Source organism: Carlito syrichta, unplaced genomic scaffold (assembly GCF_000164805.1).
Source record: "Carlito syrichta isolate Samal-C Ts95f unplaced genomic scaffold, Tarsius_syrichta-2.0.1 Scaffold305668, whole genome shotgun sequence".
NCBI lineage: Eukaryota > Metazoa > Chordata > Mammalia > Primates > Tarsiidae > Carlito > Carlito syrichta.
Genome location: NW_007249764.1, coordinates 385,453 through 411,264, shown reverse-complemented (window position 1 = coordinate 411,264; position 25,812 = coordinate 385,453). Strand labels below are relative to the sequence as shown.

The window sequence follows — 25,812 nt, the reverse complement described above, 5'->3', positions numbered from 1 at the left end:
CTGCTGCTAGAAGTCAAAAGTAAAATATTTCGGAATAACTCAGGAAAGCTACTTCAAGAACTTAAGCTTCGGTGGCTCTTCTCCATTTGAATTGAGACAATGATTAGACCTGCCCAGTGCTGTGCTATAGCTTGAGATGACTGCTGCTGACTGTTAAATTTTCAGGAATTGTGAGTCCCAGGAGTTAAACAGTACCATTACTACAACTTAAATTAAATAAATGTAAACTTAAGTAAATTATATTTTTTAAAAGGTAATAAATATGCAAACCTTAACACTTACTATTTTATTACATTTTACCATTATTAATGCCTCTGATGTTATTTGTATCTATTGTTTCAGGGGAAACACTACAAAATGCTGTGCTGCTGGGCATCTCTTTCCAGTTCTGCATTCAGTGGTAACTCACTGGTAGCTGGAAATGGGCCATGATGGGAATATTTACACCATGGAAATTGGTAAATGCTATTTATCAGAGATTTTGTTTCTTTCCAGACAGCAGTTTATTAAATATTTACCAGCACATCCTTGTCTGGAATCCAATGTTGGGCCTTATGTCCCAAGGCCAGTCCAACAGGTTGCATTATAATACATTTTGTTTAAATGTTTTTGCAAGGTTTTTTTTTTTTTCTTTCCCCCTGTGGCTGAATTTTTTCTCCCTTTAGTAGACCCTCTTTCTTCTACATGATAAGGGCAGGCCATAGTATGTAACTTTTATATATTTCAAGTTACTATGTCTTTGGAGTTTTCTTTCTTTCTATCCCTGCCCTCCAGGATAAGTAATCCTATTCATTTGGAAAAATTCCTTTTGGGGTGTTATTCTTCTAATGTTCTCTTCTTTCCTGGCATTTCCATTTTAGTTGAAAGTTGTATTTTTGTTTGAGAGGTATTTTTTCAAAATTTCGAATCTTTCCTTATAAGACCTTGGGTGTACGTTGTGATTTCCAACTAATTTCTTTATCTTCCTTATTGGTAGACACAGGAGAAATTCTCGTAATGAGATTCTGCATGTAAGGATTATAATTACATGCTCAAATGAGTGTCCACACTCCCAAACCTCTAGTGAAGAAGTTTCCTTTCATCTCCAAGTTCAATAAAAAGTTGATAGAGGCAACCCCTTTAGGTTCCCTCCCACTGTGGGAGCTTTTCTGTCCTCACAATAAATCCTGCTTTAAAAAAAAAATTGATAGAAAATATTTCATCTTCTATCTTGAAGTTATGTCTTTGATAAGCAAATTGTTTGAAAACTCCACCTCTGCATCAACTCTAGATAAAAGCTTTTCTCTTACCAGATTCTGTACTTATGAATATGAAGTTTCTTAATGCACAAGAGACAACATTTGAATTCTAGAATGTAAGCTGTGGAGAAACATGTTTCTCTGAGGGAATTTTCTCTCATCTCTTTCTTTCACCCCTCCTGCTGTTGGTTTCATTTCAATTCCTCACATTTTTAATTCATAATACTTTTTTTTTGAGTCAAGTCTCACACACGCTGGAGTGCAATGGCATGATAATGGCTCACTGCAGTCTCAACCTCCTGGGCTCAGGCAATACTTCCACCTCAGACTCCTGAGTGACTGGGAATACAGGTGCATGCCACCATGCCTGGCTAATTTTTTATTATTTTTTATTTTTTTATTTTTTTAGTTGAAGTCTCCCTCTGTCACCCAGACTGGAGTGCAGTGGCCACTCCCGGCCACTGCAGCCTCAACCTGCTGGGCTCTGGCGATCCTTCCGCCTCAGCCTTCTGAATAGCGGGAATTACAGGCGTGCGCTACCACGCCCAGTTAATTTGTTGATTTATTGTAGAGATGAGGTCTCGCTGCCCAGGCGGGTCTCGAACCCGCGGGCTCAGGCAGCTAATTTTTTAAATTGCTATTTTTTGTAGAGATGAGGTCTCTCAATGTTGCCCAAGCTGGTCTCAAACTCCTGGGCTCAAGTAATCCTCTCGTCTCAGTCTCCCAGAGTGCTAGGATTACGGGTGTGAGCTATTGCACCCACCCCATCACCAATCTTTACTGTTGTTTCTGATGGTTCACAAACCATTATACTTTGCTGGGCTTCAGAAATACCTGAGATCAGTCTCAGAGATTCTGATTCAGTAAACCTGATGTGAAACTGTATTTGACATTCATTTTCTGGAAGTTTCCCATTGTTGTTGAATTTTTAAATTTTTCTCTATTACTTTTTCCCCCAGCTAGATGATAACAAAAGTGGCAGGTATGTACCATGGAATACAATGCTTATGTCTTCCACAGCACCTAGAACAGTGTGCAGAGGAGGGTTTAATCCACACTGGTTGACCAACTGCATGAATGGAGGGTAAATGAACACAGCTGATGTTTTGATCACTTGGCGACTGTCCCATTTCAAGTACCACTGTCTATTTCAATTCAATTGCTGAATTGGACGCTTCTCCCTCCACTCCCTTAATTAGATTCGTGTGTGGTATTGTCCAGACATGGACTGGTTCCCCCTATACCTGGCTTCTTCCTGGCCCCTCCCTCAGGGAGCAGCCTCTGGCCAAGGCTGAAGGGTATGCATATTCCCAATAATGAGTCCTGGGATGCAGGTGATGAAGTAAAGGTGAAAACAACGTGGGCATCACTCTGAATCAATGTAATTATACACACTGTATAGTAATTTGATTGATTAGCTTGCTTGCTGAATTATAAAACTGCTGCTTTATTTCCCTGAGGCACTGATTCTTCACTGAACTGTCGCCATTGATACTTCCCATAAGTATTACTAAATTAATGTTTTTCCCTGCTGGACCTCCAGCTGATTTCTTTGGAATAGCTGATTTCTTTGGAATAGGTAAGTATTAGGCTCAAGTCTGCTCAGATTTAGGGTCACCGTGTTACAGTTAGAAAGGTCAGGAAGTTGTAAGGGGAAGTAGTGACATGCAATGAGGTGATATTGACATTGCCTGTGCAATCAAATTCAGCCACACAAACGAAGGGAACCCAGGGCCTGAGCAAATTATGTGGTAGGCATAAGGCTTGTAACATTACAACTCACAGGTCAAGCTATTTGTTGTTTCAAATTTATTCTCCCAAAGCAAGGCTTCTTTTACCCTTTTCAGCAGGAAAAAAAAGTAGCATCTTTTTCATTTTTTAAGAAAAGCTCTGGAGTTCCCAGGAGTGGGAAATGTGAGTTACTAGCCTACAGTCAGCTGGGTTGGAATGAAAGATAGGTTAGTCATGTGTTGTAGGTCAAAGGCATGGCATAGGTGGGTATTTAATTCACAAAAAACAATTATGGGCAGAGTCCTAATATTATTTCCACACCCATAGTTGAATGTTTCCAGTTGTGCTCTTTATATAACAACTCTATTATTTTTATGTTTAAAATAATCTCATCTTCCATACAGCAGTCTACTTATACAATGGCAATCATTGCCATATTGCAGGCAATTTAGGACTGAGAAATTAGCTGGGGTTAATATCCCTTGAAAATATATTCTTGAATCTGTAGAAAGCCTCCTTGCACTGATAAAGGACTTTGGCAAAGTCTCAGGATATAAAATAAATGTGCAAAAGACAATTGCATTTCTTTGCACCAATAATAAACAAACAGAAACCCAAATAAAAAACACAATCCCAGGCCTGGCTCGGTGGCTCAGTCTGTAATCCCAGCGCTTTAGGAGGCTGAGGTGAGTGGATTGCCTGAGTCTACGGGTTTGAGACCCACTTGGGCAACTTGGCAAGACCTCATCTCTACAATAAATCAAAAAAAAAAAAAATTAGCCGGGCATGGTAGCACGTGCCTGTAGTTCCAGTTACTCGGAAGGCTGAGGCGGAAAGATCGCCAGAGCCCAGCAGGCGAGGCTGTGGTGGCCGGGAGCAGCCACTGCACTCCAGTCAGGAGTGACAGAGTGAGACTCCAACTCAAAACAAAACAAAACAAAACAAAACAACAAAAACACAATCCCATTCATAATAGCCACACAAAAAAATGAAATACCTTGGCATCTTCCTAACCAGAGATGTGAAAGACCTTTACAATGAAAACTACAAAACACTGCTCAAAGAAATCAAAGATGACACAAACAAGTGGAAAAATATCCCATGCTCATGGATTGGAAGAATCAACATTATGAAGATGTCCATTCTACCTAAGGCAATCTACAGATTTAATGCAATACCCATCAAATTACCAGCAACATTCTTCTCAGAGCTAGAAAAAACATTACAGAAATTCATATGGAAACACAAACGACCAAGAATAGCCAGAATACTCCTCAGCAAAAAAAAAAAAAACAAAGCAGGAGGTATCACACTACCAGATTTCAAACTTTACTATAAAGCTACAATAATCAAAACAGCTTGGTATTGGCACAGGAACAGGCATATAGACCCAATGGAATTGAGATTCCAGAAGCAAAACCGCAATTTCTCAACCAACTCATCTTCAACAAAACCCCCACCACCTAGCACTGAGGAGAGGAGAACCTATTCAGTAAATGGTGCTGGGAAAACCGGCTGACCACATGCAGAAGATTCAAACAAGACCCCTATCTATCCCCATACACAAAAAATTAACTCTAAATGGATCAGAGACCTAAATGTAAAACCTCAAACCCTAAGAACCTTAGAAAATGCAGGACACACCCTTATGGAAATTGGAACTGGCATCCAATTCCTGAACAAAACCCGAAATGCATGGGATGTAAGAGATAAGATAGACAAGTGGGACCTCATTAAACTGACAAGCTTCTGCAAAGCCAAAGAAACCATCAAGAGAGCAGGGAGACAGCCCACAGACTGGGAAAAGTTATTTGCCAACTCCAGGTCTGACAAAGGCCTAACATCTTGGATCTACAAGGAACTCAAACATGCTGAAAAGAAAAAAACAAACAACCCATTACAAAGTGGGCAAAAGATATGAACAGACATTTCTCAAAGGAAGACATCCGAGTGGCCAACAGATACATGGAGAAATGTTCAACCTCACTAATCATCAAGGAGAAGCAAATCAAAACCACACTGAGATACCACCTAACTCCAGTCAGAATGGCAATTATCAATAACTCAAAAAATAACAGTTGCTGGAGAGGGTGTGGTGAAAAGGGAACACTTCTACACTGTTGGTGGGAGTGTAAACTAGTGCAACCTCTGTGGAAAACAGTGTGGCGATTCCTAAAAGCTCTAAATATCAACCTCCCATATGACCCCGCAAGCCCCCTACTGGGAATATACCCTGAAGAACTCAAATCACTCTATAAAATAGATACCTGCACTACCTGCACATGTATGTTTATCGCAGCATTGTTCACAATAGCAAGAACCTGGAACCAACCAGGCTGTCCATCAAAAGAGGACTGGCTTAAAAAAATGTGGTACATATACACAATGGAATACTACACAGCTATAAAAAAGAACAAAATCATGAATTTTGCAGCAACCTGGATGGAACTAGAGTCTATAATACTGAGTGATCTCTCACAGAAACAAAGATCTGAGTATCACATGTTCTTACTCATATAGTGGACCTTGAACATCTATCGTAATACTGTAAGAAAAGGATTGACAGTGGTGGGAAACTATGGGGGGGCAGGGAGGGAAAGGGGGGTGGGATTAACGGTAGTCAATATCTGTCTGGGAATGGGGAGACATTCCTTAACAACAAGGGTGCCTGAATGATGCATATTTGTGTACCTAACCCTTAACTGTACCCCACAATTTTAAAATAAAAAATATTGATAAAAAAGAAAATATATTCTTGGGACCGTTGTCTTGCCCTAGCTAGCCATTAATTCTCAGAAAATGCCCCATTCCTCTGTTCTTGCGGCATCACTTAAACCATGTTAGCCCACTGGCTGACTCTTTGGTGTAGTTTCACACAATGATTTGCTTATGGTCATGGTACTAATAAAAGAATTGGCAACAGATGGAGAGTGTGAGCCTTCTGAGTTGACCGAATACCTAGAGTGTCTGGTAATGTTGAAACTATCCTTCTCCCACTTCTGGCCACTTAATTCCTTCTCAATCGTTATTGTTCAGTACATGTTCATCTTGTCTAGCCCATGTTATAACACTCAACTTTATCAGAAACCCGAGGAGACAGAACCTAAGCAACGACTGGTAAAACTTACACCTATAAAGAAGGACTCTGCTTCAAGCAACCATCACAGAAGGGAACAGTAGGATTAACATAAATGAAATATTTTTCTGGCCAGTTTTCTTGTTCACCACATGGACAGAAGCAAACATAACAGGGTAAGTCATTCCATCAAGAACTGTAAACTTTCTAGCCTGGGTTAGGAGGGTAGAACGTGTTTCTTCTGGGTTATATGATGAAACTCTTAATAGACCTCAATGTACAGCATAGGGGAGGGGGAGGGGAAGAGGAGAGAGATTGGGATGATTCCTTTCTCTTTGGTATATGGCTTCTAAGGCGGAAATAAGCAGACATCGTGGAAGTACAGAAATTTGGACTAAGGGGGTAAGCAAACCCACAGTGATTTGTGCCTCTCTCTCATATCTATAAAAATGACTTCCCTGGAAGGACTTCAAAATGTTGCTCCAGGTTGTTCTGGTCTGACCCTTCTTGTGCTAAATATTTATTGTTTCAAAAGTCCCTCAATGACTATTGTCCTTTTCCAGACATAGGGTCTTCTTTAACAGGAAAATGAAGATGTCCTTTTCTCTCTTTTGGCTCTTAGGAGAATGCATGGAGTGTTGTGTACAGAACTGAGGCAGGCAGGCTAAAATAATCACTTTTCCTTTGACTGTAGTGTTGAAATGACATGAGTCCTGCTTCACCAAAAAGTTGTTCTCCTTCACTTCACTAGGATGTGATGCTCAAAGTAATAAGAGGATTGTAGGTTGTCACTTAGAACTTGGAGGTTCATTAAGACAGCTCTCTTTCAACTCTTTGATGTGGAGTAACAGGCTGGGTGTGGTGGCTCATGCCTGTAATCCCAGCACTTTGGGGGACTGAGACGTGAGGATCGCCTGAGGCCAGAAGTTTGAGATCAACTTGGGTGACACAGTGAGACCCTGTCTCTACCCAAAATAACAAAAATAATAAAAAACTTAAGCCAGGCACAGTGGCTCATGCCTATAATCCCAGCACTTTGGGAGGCCGAGGTGAGAGGATTACCTGAGTCCACAGGTTCAAGACCAGCCTGGACAACTTGGCGAGACCTTATCTCTACAATAAATCAAAAAATTAGTCAGGTATGGTGGCATGTGCCTGTAGTTCCAGCTACTTGGAAGGTTGAAGCAGAAGGATCACCTGAGCCCAGGTCAAGTCTGCAGTGGTTGTGAGCATGCCACTGCACTCCAGCCTGGGCAACAGAGTGAGACTCTAACAACAACAAAAAAGTAAAAAAAAAAAAAAAAAAAAAAATAGCTGGACATGCTGGGGTATGCCCGTTGTCCCAGCTACTTGGGAGGCTGAGGTGGGTCAATCATTTGTGCCCAGAAGTTTGAGGCTGTAGTGAGCTATGATTGTGCCACTGACTTCGGCCTAAGCAATAGAGCAAGAACCTATTGCTGTCTCTTAAAAAAACAAAAACAAACACAGAACTAACAGTCAAAAAACAGAGTGACCAAAAGCAAATCCATGAAATGCAAGTGATTCAGTTTTCCTTCTGGCTATTCAGTTAATGTTGCATAATTAGGAGAATTGTCAATCTAGGGGAGCCTATGTTATTTATGAAAAGTGGAATCTAATTTGAAAAGACCACTTATAATTTTCAAATTTATGACATCGTTAAGGTGTTACAATGACTTAATTTTTGTTGTTCAGGCTGACGAAGTTGTAGTGCTAATAAATGCAAGCCAGCTAAATAATTACATGGTAGAAGACTCAGATGGCAATTTATCACTAGGAAGTTAATAATTGGATTCTCTGAAATAGTATACTGCTAAAATAAGTTTTTTCCTGAACTCAGAAAATTTTTACAATATGGATTTCCAAATTTAATGAAAGACCCTTCAATAAACCTTCTGACATTTCAATATAAAGTTTTTTTAAAACTTAGAAGACAAAATGGACACACTAGTTATGAAATAAATGATATAATGAACACACTAGTTATGAAATAAATAAAAGATCTGCATGTAGCATTCCTGCAAGATAAATTATTCTATATCTATGGAATATTTTGCAAAGCCTCTTTGGAGAACACACTTGCTTCTTTTGTATATTTCAACTACAGAAGAGAGAAAAACTTGCCTCTTGTTTCTTCTAAGTGGGAAGGAGTTTGTGACTTTGATCACAGAACCTGTCTCAAATGAGGTAACAAGGTTCTGATGGGATGTCACTAAGGATCCCTAGATCTCTGTCCCGGCACAAAAAATAAAGGAGATCAAAACACTTCAACCCTTTGAATGTGTCCTCTAGTTTTGGTCAAAGAGTGTGGCTGCGGGTTGCAGGCAGCGGTTTTTATAACCACATCCCCTAAGTGTAAATAAATTATGCCAGCTCTTTGGGGCGAGGTCTTACACTGCTTAGACATTGGATACTGGCTCACCTTTGGAAGTGGGCTGGAAGCAGAGCCAGGAAGATTTAATAGTGCTGGTCATTTTCTTGGGTAGGAAATAAAGGGACAACAACGACCCTTTGGTCTGGTATCTGTCACCTGGGATTCTGAATTGTCTGCCTTATTGACCTGAAAATAATCAAATCAAGGTGTGGCTCAGAAGAGGCCGTCTAATTTTTACTTATTTACTATGATATTTAATATTTGTAAATATCAGAACATGTGATATTCTGATACCTATGTACAATGTGTAATGATCAAATCATGGTATTTAGGATATCCATCACCTCAAACATATTTCTTTGTGTTGAGAACATTACAAATCTTATCTTCTAGCTATTTTGAAATATATAATAAATTATGAACTATAATTTACTTACTGTACTGTCAAATACTAGAACTTATTCCTCCTAATCTGACTGTACCTTTATATCTCTTAACCAACTTCTTTTCATGCTCTCTTTCTGCCTTCCTTTCCCGATCTCTGGTAACCACCAATCTCCTCTCTACCTCCATATGAATGAGAACATATGACATTTTTCTTCCTGTGCCTGGCTTATTTCACTTAACATGATATGACCTCCAGTTCCAGCCATAGTCTCTCCCTAGTTGAGAAACCTTGTCATCTCAACCTGAGAATTTCAGCTTGAGAGAGGTAAGAAAATGAAATGCTTGCTTCTGCCTGAAACGCAAGATGTCTTCACTAAACTCACTACACCAGAGCAGCTTGTAGCTTGAAAGCAGGATGAGGTGCCAGGATTCTGGAAAAAAGCCAAATGTCATAACAAACACGAGATGTGAGGTGGCAGATGACACTGTCATGAAAGCGTAAGGGAGCCTCGTTCTTACTGCTCACTGAAGACTTGTCTGGAAAACTAGCTGGCTGGGCACAGATGTCAGCATAGGTGTATCCTTGGATTCATCTGTGCTTTTGCATCTCAAAACAACCAATCAAGGTGGGCATCACCAGAGACACCATAGGAAGGCATCAAGAGTCACTTCTTGTTAATCTCTGATACCACAAGTTTTTATGTTTCCACAATATCTGCTGCTTTTAGGACTATTAGCCTTATGCTAAAGAGGGATAACTTGTTATGGTTTTGTTTGTTGATAGTTTGATTGGTTTCATTCTGAATAGACAAGGACTTGTCGACCAGCCAAGCCTAGCACTTGGTCTTAGATGTTTCATTCACTTAAAACTATCACAGAAACAAAACACTGAATGCCACATGTTCTCACTCGTAAGTGGACCCTAGATATTGGGCATGCAAGCACAAAGGCGGGAACAACAAACATTGGGTAGTTCCTAAGCGGGAGGGGACACAGGGCACATGACCACCCACTGGGTACCATGTCTACTACCAAGGGGAGAACGGGCTCACTAGAACTGCCCAGTCCTCACCTGCTTGCAATTACTTATGTAGCAAATCCTCATAATTCTAAAATCAAAACCAAAAAATAAATAAATAAATAAATAAAATGTCTTGAGTAACTACCCTGGCCAGGTGCTAGGCAGAAGATTCAAAGACAAGAAAACGTCCTTCTTGCCCTTGAGAAACTCATCATCTAGTGTCAACCATAGATATACTCGCTGGAAACTTCCTCCCATTCTGTCCCTGGAAATGTTTCTTAACATAGTCTGCAAGTCTTATTTTTTTTGTTGGGTATGGCATACTTTCAATGTTGCGTCTGCTCAGCAGTTCTGCTTCCAAAAGTTTACTTGTATGGTTCATGCGTGATATCTAAGCTTTGAAGTAAAGCCAACACCTTTGCCCCCTGGTCTGCTTATCACAAGGTTTTGCTGTCTTTGCTGGCTACTTGGAAGAGTGGGAGACTATTGTGTTTATCCAAACCTGTAACATTCCACTTAGGGAAAAGTGAATTTTTGATAAAGGGTTTGCCTTTTGAGGTGGCAGATGACATTGCCATGAGGCAAAAGGGGGTCTCATTCTTACTTTATGAGGGGATATAAGAAAAGACACAAAGCTATTATTAAACACAATCCAGGTCTACATTTATAGATCTGATAACTGATTTTGATAATAATCCTGTGATTCTGAAGGGAAATACACTTTCCTAACAATCTAAAACAATGCTGGCCCATAGGACTTTCTTCTTTGATGGAAATGCTCTTAATCTGCACAGACCAATGCAGTAGCAACGAGCTGTGCCTCCTGAATACCTGAGATGTGATTAGAGAGACTGAGAAAAATGAATGTTTAATTTTATTTGAATAGAAATACTTGAAATTTAAATAATCAATGTGGATATTCCTACTGTATTACTAATTTATAATTCAGGAATTATAAGACTTTACTGGATTCTGAAATTGCACATTATGTAATTTTTATATCTTGAAAAAGCTTAATACATGGTATCTTAAAGATCTTTATATAGTAGTTATAGCAATACAATAGAGAAATTATAGTCTAGCAATTTGTAGTGTAGTGATTACAATATAAAACCCACAGAGGCAGTAATAATAGGGTCATCTCTAATTCAGTAGTCTAACACAGTGATACACACAGGACAGAAGGCCAGATTCCCATTCTTCCTAGTCACATGACTTTGGGACGGCAACTTAATCTCTATTTCTCAATTTGCTCATCTATAAAATGCAGTCAACAAAAAATAATACAGGAATCTCCATGGGACTGCTATAGAAATTAAATAAATCCTTCCTGTATATGCATTTATCATAGTGCCTAGTTACATGGCAATCACTCAGTTGTAACCTGGCTATTTGCAGACAAGCAGACCTCTTTGGAAAGGTTGGATGGCTGTTCCTTAAGTGTAGAGAACCACTGAGATGTAGTCTGTTTTGAGTCAACCACAGTGTTGACAAGGCAAAAGTAAGATATTCATAAAGCCCATGGAGTTATTGCTGACTGAAGTTAAGGAAAACAAACGCCATAAATAACGTATCAGAACAGGTTCCATGTGAACTTTCCACAGAACCTGTGAATTTTTAGGAATGAAATTCTTTAGTCCAATCCCTTCATTTCACAAATAAGGAAATTGAGCCCCGTGAAACACGGATGAGAATGGAACCGAGTACCTGCCTCCTGACCTGGTCCCCACCAAAGACAGAGGAAACAGATTCTATCTAACTTATATCAGGACCATTGCTCCTAGAACTTGATTTTATGTGTGTCTGTAATTTTTTACACATCACTTTGCTAACAGGCAGTTTTCACACATGAATGGTGCATGTAAAATTCAAAACCATTCTCACTCATAGGTTCACACATCAAAATTTTGCCCAAGATTAGTGATGATATGTCTGAGGGTAGATGGAGAAAGTATGTAGTAAACAGAAAAAAAATAGAATTGTAACAAAATGACTTAAACCCTAATTAATTACTTCCCCTATATCCCCCCATAATAGATTAGAGAAGCATTTAAAGGAGCACATTTACAAGATTAAAGAAACTATTACACTACTATGGCAAAATGAAGTATGCCTTTGCTAGTGGGAATGTAAGATGGTGATGATGAGGATTATTATTATTTGAGTTGGAGTCTCACTCTGTTGCCCAGGCTGGAGTGCAGTGGCACGCTCACAGCCACCGCAACCGCAACCTGCTGGGCTCCAGAGATCCTTCTGCCTCAGTCTTCCAAGTAGCTGGAACTACAAGTGTGCGCTACCATGCCCAACTTTTTTTTGATTTATCGTAGAGACAAGATCTCACCAAGTTGCCCAGGCTGGTCTCGAACCCCTGGGCTCAGGCAATCTTCTCGCTTTGGCCTCCCAAAGTGCTGGGATTACAGGCTGAGCCACAGTGCCCAGCCAGAATGTAAGATTATTGATGGTTGAATAATGCCCCCTGCAAATTCAGGTCCACCTAGAATCTCATACTATGACCCTGCTTGGAATAAGGGTCTTTGCAGATGAAGTTAAGGGTTGAGGTGAGATTATACTGGGATTAGGGTGAGTTTTAAATCCAATAAGAGTGTCCTTATAAGCGACAGAAAAGGTGACACAGGACATAGAGGAGAAGGTGACATGGATATGGAGGGAGAGATTGGAGTGATGTGTCTATCAGCCAAGCAACACCCAGGTTTATAGCAACCACCAGAAGCTAGGAGGGAGGCATGTGGTGGTTTATCCTTCAGATCCTCTAGAAGAAACCAACCCTACCAATACCTTGTTTCGGACTTCCAATCTTCTCAACTGGAAGGGAATAAATATCTGTTGTTTTAAGCCACTTTGTTCATGGTTGTTGGTTATATCAGCCCTAGGAAACTAATATATTGATTATGGTAATGTAACTAATTCCCAGCTTTCATTTGACTAGAGGAAAACAGAGGATTTATAGTTTATGCTTTGAGAGAAATTTCACCTAAAAGTAGAAAATTCAGGAGTTGGTTAAAGTACCTGAGCTAGTCAGCCTCTGAGATGGCCCTGGTGAATTCTTGACTCCTGGTATTCACTCCTTTTTGTGTGGGCCTCTCTCCTACTGAATGAAGACGACTGATATATGCAACAATCAGACATTGTGAAAATGACAGAATGGGGCTGCCAAGACTAGGTCATAAAACACATAAGAGCCTTACTCTCTCCTGGCTCACTTGCTTGGGGAAGCTAAGTCACCACGTTAGGAGGACACTCAAGCAGCGTTGTGGAGAGGTCCACCTAGTAAGGCCCTGAGGTCTCCCACCACCAGCAAGCACTAACCTGACGTGCATGTCCCTGAGTCACCACATGAACAAACATCCGGCCCCACTCAAGCCTTCAGATGACTGCAGCCCCAACTGACGTCTCCACTGTAACTTCAAGAGAGACACTGAACTAGAATCACCCAGGTAAGCTGTAGCCAGATTCCTGACTCAGAGTGGAAGGACGAATGTTTATTGTGTTGACATAGGTGTTGGGAAATTTGTTATTATGCAGGAATATAGATGACAAATACAGCGTCCAAAACAGAACTCTTGGCTTTCTCTCCTAAAAGTTCTCCCTCAAGTCTTCCTCACTCTTTGGCTTAGGCACAAAACCTTGGAGTCACTCTTGACTTCTCTCTTTCATCATAAACTCAACAAGTACTGTTGGGTTTTCCTCCAAAATAAATCCTGACTCATAACTCACCTCACTTACTCCACAGTTCTGCCCTGGTTTAATCTGCCATCTTTTCCCCCAAGACAACTGCAGTAGATTCTCAATTGTGTCAGTGCTTTTGATATTGCCCATTAAAAGTTGTTTTATTAACACTGAGTAAATGTAAGTCATCAGGTATAACATGATGATGGAGACAAAGCCAAGATGAACATCTGTCTGTCTACCACTGACTTTAATGGAACATCACTAGTGCTTTTGAAACATTCTCTCTGTTCCTTCCTGAATGGCCCCTACCCCAAAAGGCTATTTCCTACTCTCCTGAATTTTGTGCTTTCATTCCCTTGTTTTCCCTAAGCTTAAACAATGTACAGCTTAGTTACACCTGTTTTTGAGCTTTAAATAAGCGGAGTCATACTTGACTTGCTTTTTAAACTAAAGTTGTATTCCTGGGATTCATCTATGTTGACCCATCTAGTTAATTCCTTTTCACTGGCATATAGTACTCTTTTGTTAGACTATGCATCAATTAATTGATTTATTCACTCTTGCTCTTTTAAAAACATAGTTATTATCACATCTCTTCCTGGATTAAATTTCTTTGTGGTTTTCTATTGCACTTAGAATAAGATCCAGGATCCTTTCCATGATACATAATTTCTAACTATTTCTCTGTCTCATCTCTGTCTCTCAATTTTACCATTTGATTTTCTGTGGGACAACATTGGTTTTCATTGTTTCTTCAACATGGCAAAAGTGTTCTGGCCTCAGGGTCTTTGCACTGCTGGTTGTTCTGTCTGGAACCCTGCCTGCAGGTCTTCCCATGACTCTTATTTCAGCTCCACGGCACCTCCTCACAGAGCTCTCCTATTCCCACCCTCCCTGCAAAAGTAGCCCCTTCTCGACTCCTTATCACACCACCCTGATCTGACCATTCCATTTCACATTCTTCCTGGCACTCATGCATGTATTTATCTGCTCCATTTCTGAATCCCTCCACGGAGCTGACAGCTCTGTGAAGGCAGGTGTTATGTCTGTTTTGTTCACTGTTATTTCACCTATAATTAGACCCCGAAGTAGCACCTGGCACACAGCAGGCATTCCATAGACGTTTGTTGAGTGAATGAATAAATAATGGTTTGATTAAAAAAAGGAATCAAATCAATCGGGCACTGCACCTCTCCTTAAGTCAGTAGTTCAAAACTGGGGGTGACTTTGTCCTGAGAGAACATTGGCAATGTCTGGAAACATTTTTGATTTTCACAACTGGGATGGGGATAGCTGCCAACGTCTATGGGTAAAGGCCAGGGATGCCACTGAATAAACTAGGATGCACAGGACAGCTCACACGACAGAATGATCCAGTCCAAAATATCAGTAGTGCAGAGGTTAAGAAACTCTGCCATAGGTAAAATAAATAAATAAATAAATAAACAGAACAAAAACAAAAAAAGAAAAGTTTCACAACAAGCTTTAAACATAACTTTAATCTTCCTCAATTTCAGAAAATAATGGAAATTTTTGCAAGTCTTCTACCTCTGATTTCTTTCTTTTAAAAAATGTGTTGGATAAACTTTCAGAAGAATGTTAAGTAATAACAATGATATGTTCTTGGCTTGCTTCTGACTTTCAACCTAATGCTTACAAAATTTGGAATCATGAAATTACACTACTATATACATTTTAAATAAATTGTAGAAAATAAAGAAAAAATAATTTTAACCTTCCTCAAGTTTATTTTAGAAGCAAAATTGAATAAGATTGGTGAGACTACAGAAGTATTTTAAATAATAGAAAACATGAAACTATGGAGATATAAAATCCCATCTGTATAGCTAGACTCAAATGGATTTTACCATTTGATCTTCTCCGGCACATGAACCAAAGAGTGTTTCTAGTAGTTCAAACGTGAGCAAAAAGGCTCAGACATGGTAGGAGTTTTAATTTAATTTTCTTTAGAAAAATTTGAAATCCTCCCCAAACAATAAGGTCATCACGTTATGGTATCATTTAACTAAATAGCACTTTCCCAAAGGAAAATTTCATCTTCTTAGCATAAAACAGATTTTAAACTTTTAAAATGCAATCAACGGAATAATTCCTGGCTGTGTGGGAAGCCACAGGACTGATAAGCCCAAGTACCTGGGGCTGAGATGTTGTTGCGGATGGAGCCCATGCTGAAAGACCATCTGACAGGAAGAACTTTCTAGAATGATCTCCTTTGTCCTTTCTAAATTTATTTCTACTTTTGCTTTTCTGGGCATATGTCTTGAACTGTGTTCTCATACTTACCATAGTTTCATTGACTAATAGTTACTGAGGAACCACTCTGGCACTGAGTATACAGTAGTGAGCTAAAGACAATTTTTTCAACCTACTATCAGAAGGTCTTAGGAACTTGGGATAGTGAAATTGTCTTCACCTGCTCGGAAAGCTGACCAGCTCATCTTGCTCAACACCTCCATAGAAATGTCCTTTAATGATATTTAAAAAATTAAGCTTTTAATTGTAAAAAACTTAAACCATCAAAGAGTTCAAAATGTAAAAAAGTTGTACATATTTTAAAATTAAGAACATTAAAAATGAAAATTTAGAATTTTTAAAAATTAAAGAGGCCTTCCACTGAGCTTTTGAGCAGAGGTTCCCTGTGCCTCAGTGTTTTTTTTGTTTGTTTGTTTTTATTACCTGGAGGAACGTCTGGGCCCATAATCGTGACCTGACTTTCAGGACGGCGCTTTCTCCTCCTTCAAGTCGTCCCACTGCACAGGAGATTTGCAGACACTCGATATTTGTACAGTTCTGCAAACAACAATAGCGGGGGCACATCAGTGTCTTTAAATTTCAGCAGAGGATGAACGCTGAAGTCAGTATATCTACATTTCACTTTCTCAGAAGTCATCACTTTCCCATACATTATTAATTTAAATAAGGAAAAACACATTAAACAACTAAGAACACATAGTTTAGATCTTTTTTTTGAGTTGGAGTCTCACTCTGTCACCCAGGCTGGAGTGCAGTGGCAAGCTCATAGCCACCACAGCCTCGACCTGCTGAACTCCAGTCATCCTTCTGCCTCAGCCTTCCAAGTAGCTATAACTACAGGTGCATACCACCACACTGGCTAATTTAAAAAAAATTTTTATTTATTGTAGAGGCGAGGTCTTGGCAAGTTGCCCAGGCTGGTCTCGAACCCCTGGGCTCAGGCAATCCTCTCGCCTCAGCCTCCCAAAGTGCTGGGATTACAGGTTTGGTTTTAATAGTGTAATGTTCATGATTTCAAATTTTGTAAGCATTAGGTTGAAAGTGATAATGTAGAGATAAAATGGAACACAAAATACAACATAAAATTTAAGCTCTTTTCTAAAAATTTTAAAACAATCTTGCTGCAGTGGTGATTGAATTGTTCTGTTTTAGTTTCTCAGAACCAGGGAAGACATTTCTCACAGGTATTCACAATGGCTGGTGCTGGATGGAGTGAATCTGGAAAGCATTGTTAAAGAAGTCCTTGGGTCCATATTATCTCAAAACCTACAGTTACTGACCCACTGACAAGCATTTTTTCCATAACATTCTTCTCTTTAAATGACTTCCTGGTTCTAAAGGAGATGCTTCCGTGAGTTTCATTCATTAGGTTGGTTTTTTAACCAGTTTCTAGTGTTGCCCAATGCAGAATGGACAACATTTAATATGTGAAATGCATCTTCCTGGCAGATATTCATTATGATAACATTCTATCTATTCAATAGGATTTTCTGATTGGATCTCAGTATGAAAATAAACAGACACATCACCATCCCTTTTCTGTGTGTCATGCACAGAATGACACTTCTCTGTTTGCACTCCCTCATGGATCTGAATTCATCTTGTGGCATATGCTTATTCAGTCTTCATATCTCAAGCCCTGGGCACTGGCCTATCGATGCTCAATAAAAATCGATGGGTATTATGAGAAGTAGTTGACTGAGGCATTTCACTGTAAAGAAATTGATAAGCCACAGAATGATAAACCATATTGCCATGAGAACTATTTTTTGAGAACCTCAGAATGCCCCAGAAACAAGGGATTTCTGATAAATTCCAGGAAGACTGATTTCTACATGCTGTTTCCAAATACAGGTGGTCAGGCTGTCCTTGTACTACTTGATTTGGGTACCACGGTGTCCACAGTAGGAGCAGGAATTCTCAAAGCTCTTGTGAGGGCTTTCATGATGCCCTGTGCTCCATGACTGACATGCTGGGTATCACCCTCCAGAGGCAAGGGGGAGCCAAGAATGGTCATCGTTGTAAACTCCCTGGAGATGGAGACCCCAGTTAGCCAGCTCTGTTGGAGAATTCTGGAGAAGGTGGCGCTTGGAATGAGCTGTGAAGAGTCAAAGTGAATCACCTAGCAGGATGGGATAACCATGATTCTGTCACACAAGACCAGGACATGCTCAGGAAAGGGAAGGGTAGGGAATAGAGGGTGAGACAGACAGACAGCCATAAGGTAGCAATGAGAGAAAGTCCACATGGTGAAGAGCTTCCAATTCCTTTGTGCTAAAGAGTTTAGATTTTGTTCAGGAGGCACTGGGGAGCTGTGATGCTTTTAAATCAAGGGGTATGATCAGATTTGTATTTGAGAGGGACAAGAGGTGTGTGGAGACAGAGGAGAGAAAAGAGTGGGAGGCAGGAAGGTGACAAGAGCCTATTGCAAGAGTCCAAGGGAGACCCTGAACTGAGGCAATCGGAATGGAAAGAAGAAAATGAATTTTGGAGAAGTGTAGAAAGCAGAGTAGATACTTGGCGACTCATTGGAGGTTGGGTGGAGGATGCTCTTTGAATTATAACTGGGTAGCTGGGATGGGAATTCCACAGGGGAAGCACATTTGGGAGATAATGGGGATAATCATTTTGGACATGTGGATACAGGGGTGGATATCAGACATCCAGATGATTCCTTTATGTCTTGAGTGCAGCAGACAAGGGCTGAGACCACAGGAGGCACCTAGGAATAACTGGAGTTAGTTATGGTCATACATGCAACCTCCCTGAGAGTCCAACATTGATGGAAGAGAACAAGAGCATTGACGGACGAGCAGAGAGACATTTTAGAAGACACATTCTGAGAAGGGGTGACTAAAAGGTAGAAAGAGAACCAGGAGAGAATGTTTTGGGAGAATTCAAGGGATGGGATAGTTTCAGGAAGTGGCCAAGCGTATCAAATGCTGAAGAGTTGAGAAAGCTAAGGTTGCTTGAAACAGTGATGAAAGGGAAGGGCAGGGAAGTTTGGAGGGGAGGAGATGGAAGTCATAGCTACAAAAACAGCAGGGGCCCGAGATGAGAGATACAAGGCTATTCCTAGGTAGAGGAGCAATTATTTTTCAGTGTTAAAGATACAATTTTTTTCCCTTGCAAATTGGAAATTTTGATCCCAACACAGGATGTTGGCATTTTGCACGTTCAAATTCCTCATCAGAAATGGGATTCAGTAAAGTTGTTTTTAACTAAACAAAAACTGTAGGGGGTCTTATTTAGCTTTTGATTTTGGAATAAACTTTGCATAATCACTGTCTATCCAGCGTTGTTTTATTCCAGGACACAGGGAGGCAGATGATTTGCAATTTTTGAACCAATAAGAGAGAAAGGGAATAATATAGGAATTAACAAAATCAGATATGGAAATTGAGGCTTGCCTCGGCCCTCATGGGAGGGTAAATATGTTTCTATGTTATTCAGAAGTTAAAGATTTTCTCACATCAAAATGTTTCATGAGAAACAGGAGAAGGAAAAAAACTGACCTTCAACACAAATGCATATAATTTTCAGAAGAATTTCATTTCATTTTTTATTTTTTTGTGAGTTGGAGTCTCACTCTGTTGCCCAGACTGGAGTGCAGTGGCTGCTCCCGGCCACCGAAGCCTCGACCTGTTGGGCTCCGGCGATCCTTCCACCTCAGCCTTCCAGTAGCTGGAACTACAGGCGCGCGCTACCACACCTGGCTCATTTTTGATTTATTGTAGAGATGAGGTCTTGCCAAGTTGCCCAGGCAGGTCTCGAACCCACGGGCTCAGGCAATTCACTCACCTCAGCCTCCCAAGGCGCGGGATTACAGGCTGAGCCACCGAGCCCGGCTCAGAAGAATTTTAGTTACTGATCTTTACTCAATGCACTCAGGAGGCATACAGTAAAGTAGAAATTGAAAAAAAATTTGAATCTTGATTTTTCAAATTGTTAGTTCTGCATAGGTACCACATATTAGAATTCCACAAATGTCAATTACTGTTTCTGTTATATTGCTCCCTGAAAACTTCTTTCCAATGAGAATATGCAGTTTAAAAATTTTATCCTAAAAGAAATAGTGTGTGAATGTCCTACTCTTACTTTTAAAAAATATTACAGTATCATAGAAATATACTTAAATCATAGTCTTCCAATTGTCACAGATTTTTGCCATGTAATTTCAGGTACCTCTATTATAATAAACATTTCCTGCTTGACTTAAGTTTAAATGATTGTTTAATTTATACTTTCTCGTTATACTTTGCTGTCGATTTCCATGTTCAAAACATTTTTTTACTGTCAAGATGAAAGAAATGAATGTCAAAGAATGTTTAAGACACGCTTTTAAAAATAATTTAAACCATTTGTAGGTGTACAGTTGGTGGCATTAAGTACATGACAATGTGGGCAACCATTAACCCCCTCCTAACCCCAAAGCTTTTTTGTCCTCCCAAGTGGAAACTCTGGCTCCTGAAAGCTTTTGTATCAATGAGACACAGAACTAAAACTTGCATCTATTTCACCCTAACATCCTCTTTGGTCTGATTCTTTGCACTACTAATAAAAGATTATCCATGTGATAGGTAACATGTTTTAGATTTTCAAGACTATGGTTAACTTTATATGGCATTATCCTAATTTACTGGACTTGTGTAGATGGTTAGAATTATCAAAGTGTTTAATATTTTACTATTTTTTTTTTTTTTTTGAGTTGGAGACTCATTCTTTCGCCTAGGCTGGAGTGCAGTGGCACACTTATGGCCACCCCAGAGTCAACCTCGCGGGCTCCGGCTATCCTTCCACCTCAGCCTTCCAAGTAGCCAGAACTACAGGCGCATGCTACCACACCTGGCTAATTTTTTGATTTATTGTAGAGACGAGGTCTCGCCAAGTTGCCCTGGCTGGTCTTAAACCCACAGGCTCAGGCAATCCATTCGCCTCGGTCTCCCAAAGAGCCTGGCCTGTTTTTTTTTTTTTACTTTGAGTTGGGGTCTTACTTTGTTACCCAGGCTGGAGTGCAGTGGTACAATCATGGTTCAGTACAGTCTTCACCTCCTGGGCTCAGGTGATCCTCCTGCCCCAGCCTCCTGAGTAGCTGAGACTACAGGCAAGTGCCACCATGCCCAGCTATTTTGTTTTCTTCTGATTTTTTTTGTAAAGATGAGGCCTCTTTTTATATTGCCCAGGCTGATTTTTTAAAAATAAGGCAAATACGGGAATGAAAAGGAAATCAATTTAAGACCCCTCAGTTCTCCAATTGCCATTCTGCTTGTCTTCTTTAAAATTCATGTGCCTTCTCTAAATGATCTGATAGGTCAGATGGGGACCCCTGGATGAATTGCCTGAACTCAGAACTAAGGACAGGCAGGGCTTGTGGGGATGAGGTGCTCATCTGTGTCTTAGGACCTTGAACTCTAAATCTATGGATCACAAAACAGAAGGAACTACTCTTTTCTCTTAGTGCCTACAGGCATGAAACCGGGATCTCATGACGGTACCTGGGCTGCCCAGACTCTCCTCTTGCATCTATCTTTTCGGAGTCAGGCCTCTTTTATTAGAACCTCACTGTCTCTGCCCTTCTCAATACACACACACACACACACACCTCCCCTGCCCACACCCGCCAATTCCACTCGACTGGCTGAAAGAGTGGAAAACTGTTTATCTCCAGAGAATTTTCCGCTTTAGCTGAGGGGCAAAAGTGATTGCTAACACTCACACATACTGTTATTCTAGAGTTTATCTTTTTGTAAATCTTTTCTTAACCTTCCGTATTTCAGTTTTGAAAATTAAGCTTATGATTACTCCTTTCAGACCTATAGATGCGAAAATCAGGAATACATTTTTTGAGTATGCATTTGCTTTTTTCAGTGATAGCTACCTTGGATTATTTCAGTTTTGTAACTGGCTGGAGCAGTTATATTCCCCAAGACATCTCTGTCTGCTGTCATTACAACCATTTTATTTGGAAATTAACTGGTTGGATGGCTAGTTAATTTAGTCACTACCAACACTATCTTTTAAACTGCCTGCGATATGTTATTTACTTAGAATTGGATTTAGAATTAAGAGCATTTAGGGTCAGGGAGGAAGGTTAAAAACAGGTGAAAATGGCTCCTGAGGGCATTTTGGAAGATGACTCCAAAAATTATTAGTAGTGGCAGTGATGATGTGTCCACGGTGACATTCACACATTGGCTCAAAAAATAAACCAGACATTATGCTACACACTGGAGAAACAGTACTGATTATACCACACATGTTACCTACCTTCATGGGCTTTCAATATGGTGGACAGATAGAGAACAAAGAATGCTTCAGATGCTACAGGGTCAGAGCACTGTCACATCTGAATGAACCTAGGAGCGATTCCAAATTTCTGGGATGAACCCAGTCTGGAGAGGGTCAGGGGCGTAGGTTTGGGGGTTTAATGGCTTTCAAGTTGGCCAGGACAGCTGACTGTAGGCCCTGTAGAAATCACCATAGGGCCCTTTTGGGCTCAGGCTGTTCTTCCAGTTCGACCTTCATCTCCTCTTCCTCGTTTCTTGTTTGCCCTGCGGCCTTCTGCAAACTATTTTCACTTGTGTCTTTGGATCGACAACCCTTGTCACTGTGGCTTTTGATTTGGCATCACCGCAAAGCACTTCACCTTAACTACAGCTTCTTTACTGCTGCTTTGGGGCTTGGCCTGTGCCCTCCAGCCCACCCAATGGGACACTGAGTTCCCAACCTGTCTCTGTCCCAAGCACCGGGTGTGGGTTTGCTTGCTTTTGACGAGGTAATTGGCTTTTGAGGGGCTCTCTGATCACTTCTGCTTAGCTGGAGAATGTGCCTGTAGCTTCCAACTCTTCGTGAAGATGGTTTAGAGAACACAGATGAACTGAACCTTGACATTCACTTTGGGCCCTTGCCTCATGGTCGGGGAAGAAGATGAATATTCACACGAAAAGATAAAGCTCTAGAAGCTGTGGCACTGGGACTAGTGGGAGAAATCAAGAAACACTGACTCATGAATACCAACTGTAGTTTTGCAAAGGCTTGACTAAGTTCAGGCTTGAACTACCTCAGACCCCGATGCTAAGACTCTACCAGGGTTTTGGCCCAGGAAACCTGAACACACCATCCTTGCCTCTTCCAGACAAGCCGAGGATTCTGAGATTCCGGGACAGGTGCATCACCCTGAGGGCCCAGGATGAACAGTGCTTCTCCAAGCTTCCAGCTCCCATAATCTCAGTCTCTGTGAACTGGCTAACCACCAAATCAGTATGTCCTTGAAATGGATTAAAGGTAACATTTGATGTTTTTATCATTATTTCTCTAAAGTGGCCTTCATGGCAGGTGTAGAAATGTGAAAAGGGTTATATTGCAAATGCCCCTTAGACCTCATAGAAAAATCACTTTCCTTTGTCATAATATGGATGCCAGGTATATCTGAGCATCAAAGGAGACTAAAAACAACAGACACAGGGAACATCAATAAAGGGAAGGTGGGGAAGGGAGATAGGGGTCAGAAATTACCTACAGGGTACAGCGTTCACTATCTGGAGAATGCGTCACCTGAGACCCAATCTCCACCACTACACAACGTCTGTGTAATGAACATACACGTGTAACCTGAATCTAAAATAAAAATAAAAACAATACTTGAAGTTAAAACCACTCGTATTTGGGGATTCCATCCCATCCAACCTTTTCCCTGTGTTCTGTGCACACTGAGAAAACTCACCAATATTTTTGCGGGGCTTTGTCTGTGGAATTCGACCACAGGCACATCCCTCTTCCTGACAAGATGAGGAATGGTGGAGTTTTGCAAAAAGGCACTGAGCTCAGGGGTGTCCTCTGGAGAGGCAGCAGGCTGCAGACAGAAAGCAGAAGACAGCATACACAATTGCATTAACAGTTGGTACCGGTCCATTAGCCTTGAACTCTAGGCAATTTTTTTTCCTCAGTGGAATACAATTCACAGGAGAATTCAGACATGTTGTAACTTATCAGTGGCATGTTCAACTGCGACACGACCTGCACTGACAAGGAACATGCTTTTCAGGTCTTCAATGGCAAGGATTCACGGAGAATGTGGAATGCGTTCCTGGGAAGTGTTATCTGGTAAGGAGAAGATTTTAAGCAGAAGTCGTTTCCACATAAGGGATAGAAAACACGGTGGTGACTGTTCAGGCATGAATCATTACTCTCCCATTACTTTCCTCTCGTTATATAGTGAAGCTGGGTAAACTAAGGAACATTCTGTGTGGGGAGGGGGATTCTGAGATGCCGGACCCATGTGGGGAAACTGCCTGATGTGGTCAAGGACCTGCTGTCCACAGGGCTGAACCCCACATTCCTGTGCTCCTTTAGGACTGGTGAACGTGACTTTTCCAAGGCATGTTTCTTGCACATTGTGCTGAGATTGAGTTTGTTTTCAGCCCTGAGTTTGCTTTGCAAGTGTCCTAGAACTTATGATTTTATCTAAAGTTTCACGCTGGGTCCATCTGATGGCTAAATAAATATTTTGGGAGTTTCAATAAATCGCAGGCAATATCCCATTCACATTCTTTATTTTAGACCCACTGAATATGGAAATCTAATTTCCACTCGCACCCCTGAGTGTTATGACTTCTTTTACACAATTTCTTTTCATCGTCACAGGAGCAACAGCAGGATGTTAAGATGGAATGATGGAAAGATATTCCTACAATGCAGGTGTAGGCTGTCCCACAAAAGATGAAACGATAGTGCTCAGTATGTCATGAAGACCTGGAAAAATCTGGGGACAAACAGTCCAGACTCCTTAGCCGGGCACACACAGGTTCCTGTGTGCATGCATTGGCTGGTCTTGTCTTTCCCCAAGCGCCCTCTTGTCCAGCTCCCTGGTCTGCAGAACTGCTTTCCACTCCTGCCTCTCTTTGATGTTTCACATGCTTGCTCGGGTGCCCATCTGTGCCTATTCAGCTGTACCCCAATTGCCTGCCCAATGAACACATGTAGGATGTAAAGCACAGAGTCACTTATAACCCTCCAGGAAACACCAGAAAACCAGGGAGATGAACAGGATCTGGGAAGCAAAGCCAAGACAGGAAAATCAGATGGAGAAGGCAGTCCGGGAAAGTGTGGCCCAAGGAAAGGAGACTCAGCAAAGTAAGGGAGTGATGAGGAATGCCAGATCCTGCAGAGGAGTAAAAAAAGGACCAGTATGCAGTGAATCTGTCCATTAGGTGATCACAGATGCCATTTCCTGAGTAGAGACCAGTATAGGTAAAAACCGAACTGTAGTAGCTTAAGGGAAATGGGTTTGGCCGGGCGCAGTGGCTCATGCCTATAAATCCCAGCACTTTGGGAGGCTGAGGTGGGAAGATAGCTTGAGTTCAGGAGTTGGAGACCAGCTTAATTAACATAGGGAGATCTTGTCTCTACAAAGAATAAAAAAGTTAGCTGGGGATAGTGGACACCTGTAGTCCCAGATACTCAGGAAGTTGAGGAGGGTGGATCCCTTTAGCCCAGGAGTTTGAGGCTGTGGTGAGCCATGATCATGCTAATGAACTTCGGCCTGGGCAACAGAGTGAGACCCTTACTCAAAAAAAAAAAAAAAAAAGTAAATGGGTTTGGACAAAGGGACAATTATTTGAAAAGGTATGAAATTCATTCTGCTTTCTTCTTATTAATTACCAAAGACTTGGAGATGAGATGATCGCTGTCCTCCAAATAAAGCACCAAAACAAAACATTAATGTTTGTAGAAACACTGTTTATAATAGAGAAGAAAGGTAGTAGCCTGAAACTTTGTGGGCATATATGGGGTAAAGATTAAGTAAGTTACATTTACACAAAAGACTACTGAACAGTTTTTTTTGTTTGTTTGTTTGTTTTGAGTTGGAGTCTCACTCTGTCACCCAGACTGGAGTGCAGTGGCCACTCCCCGCCACCGCAGCCTCGACCTGCTGGGCTCTGGCGATCCTTCCGCCTCAGCCTTCCAAGTAGCCAGAATTATAGGCATGCGCTACCACGCCCGG

The 25,812-nt window shown here is 40.9% G+C and overlaps 1 protein-coding gene across 1 annotated transcript in view; it reads right to left on the bottom strand.

Annotated features, from left to right (window-relative positions):
• The window catches only part of ITGA8 (integrin subunit alpha 8), a gene marked incomplete at its 5' end in the record, with an annotated part of 204,220 nt that overhangs the window by 13,439 nt on the left and 164,969 nt on the right, over window positions 1–25,812 (bottom strand). The window contains 2 exons of the mRNA XM_021714558.1: window positions 16,233–16,346; window positions 23,533–23,661. Coding sequence (XP_021570233.1) covers window positions 16,233–16,346; window positions 23,533–23,661 — 243 coding nt within the window. The remainder of the gene's footprint in view (window positions 1–16,232; window positions 16,347–23,532; window positions 23,662–25,812) is intronic.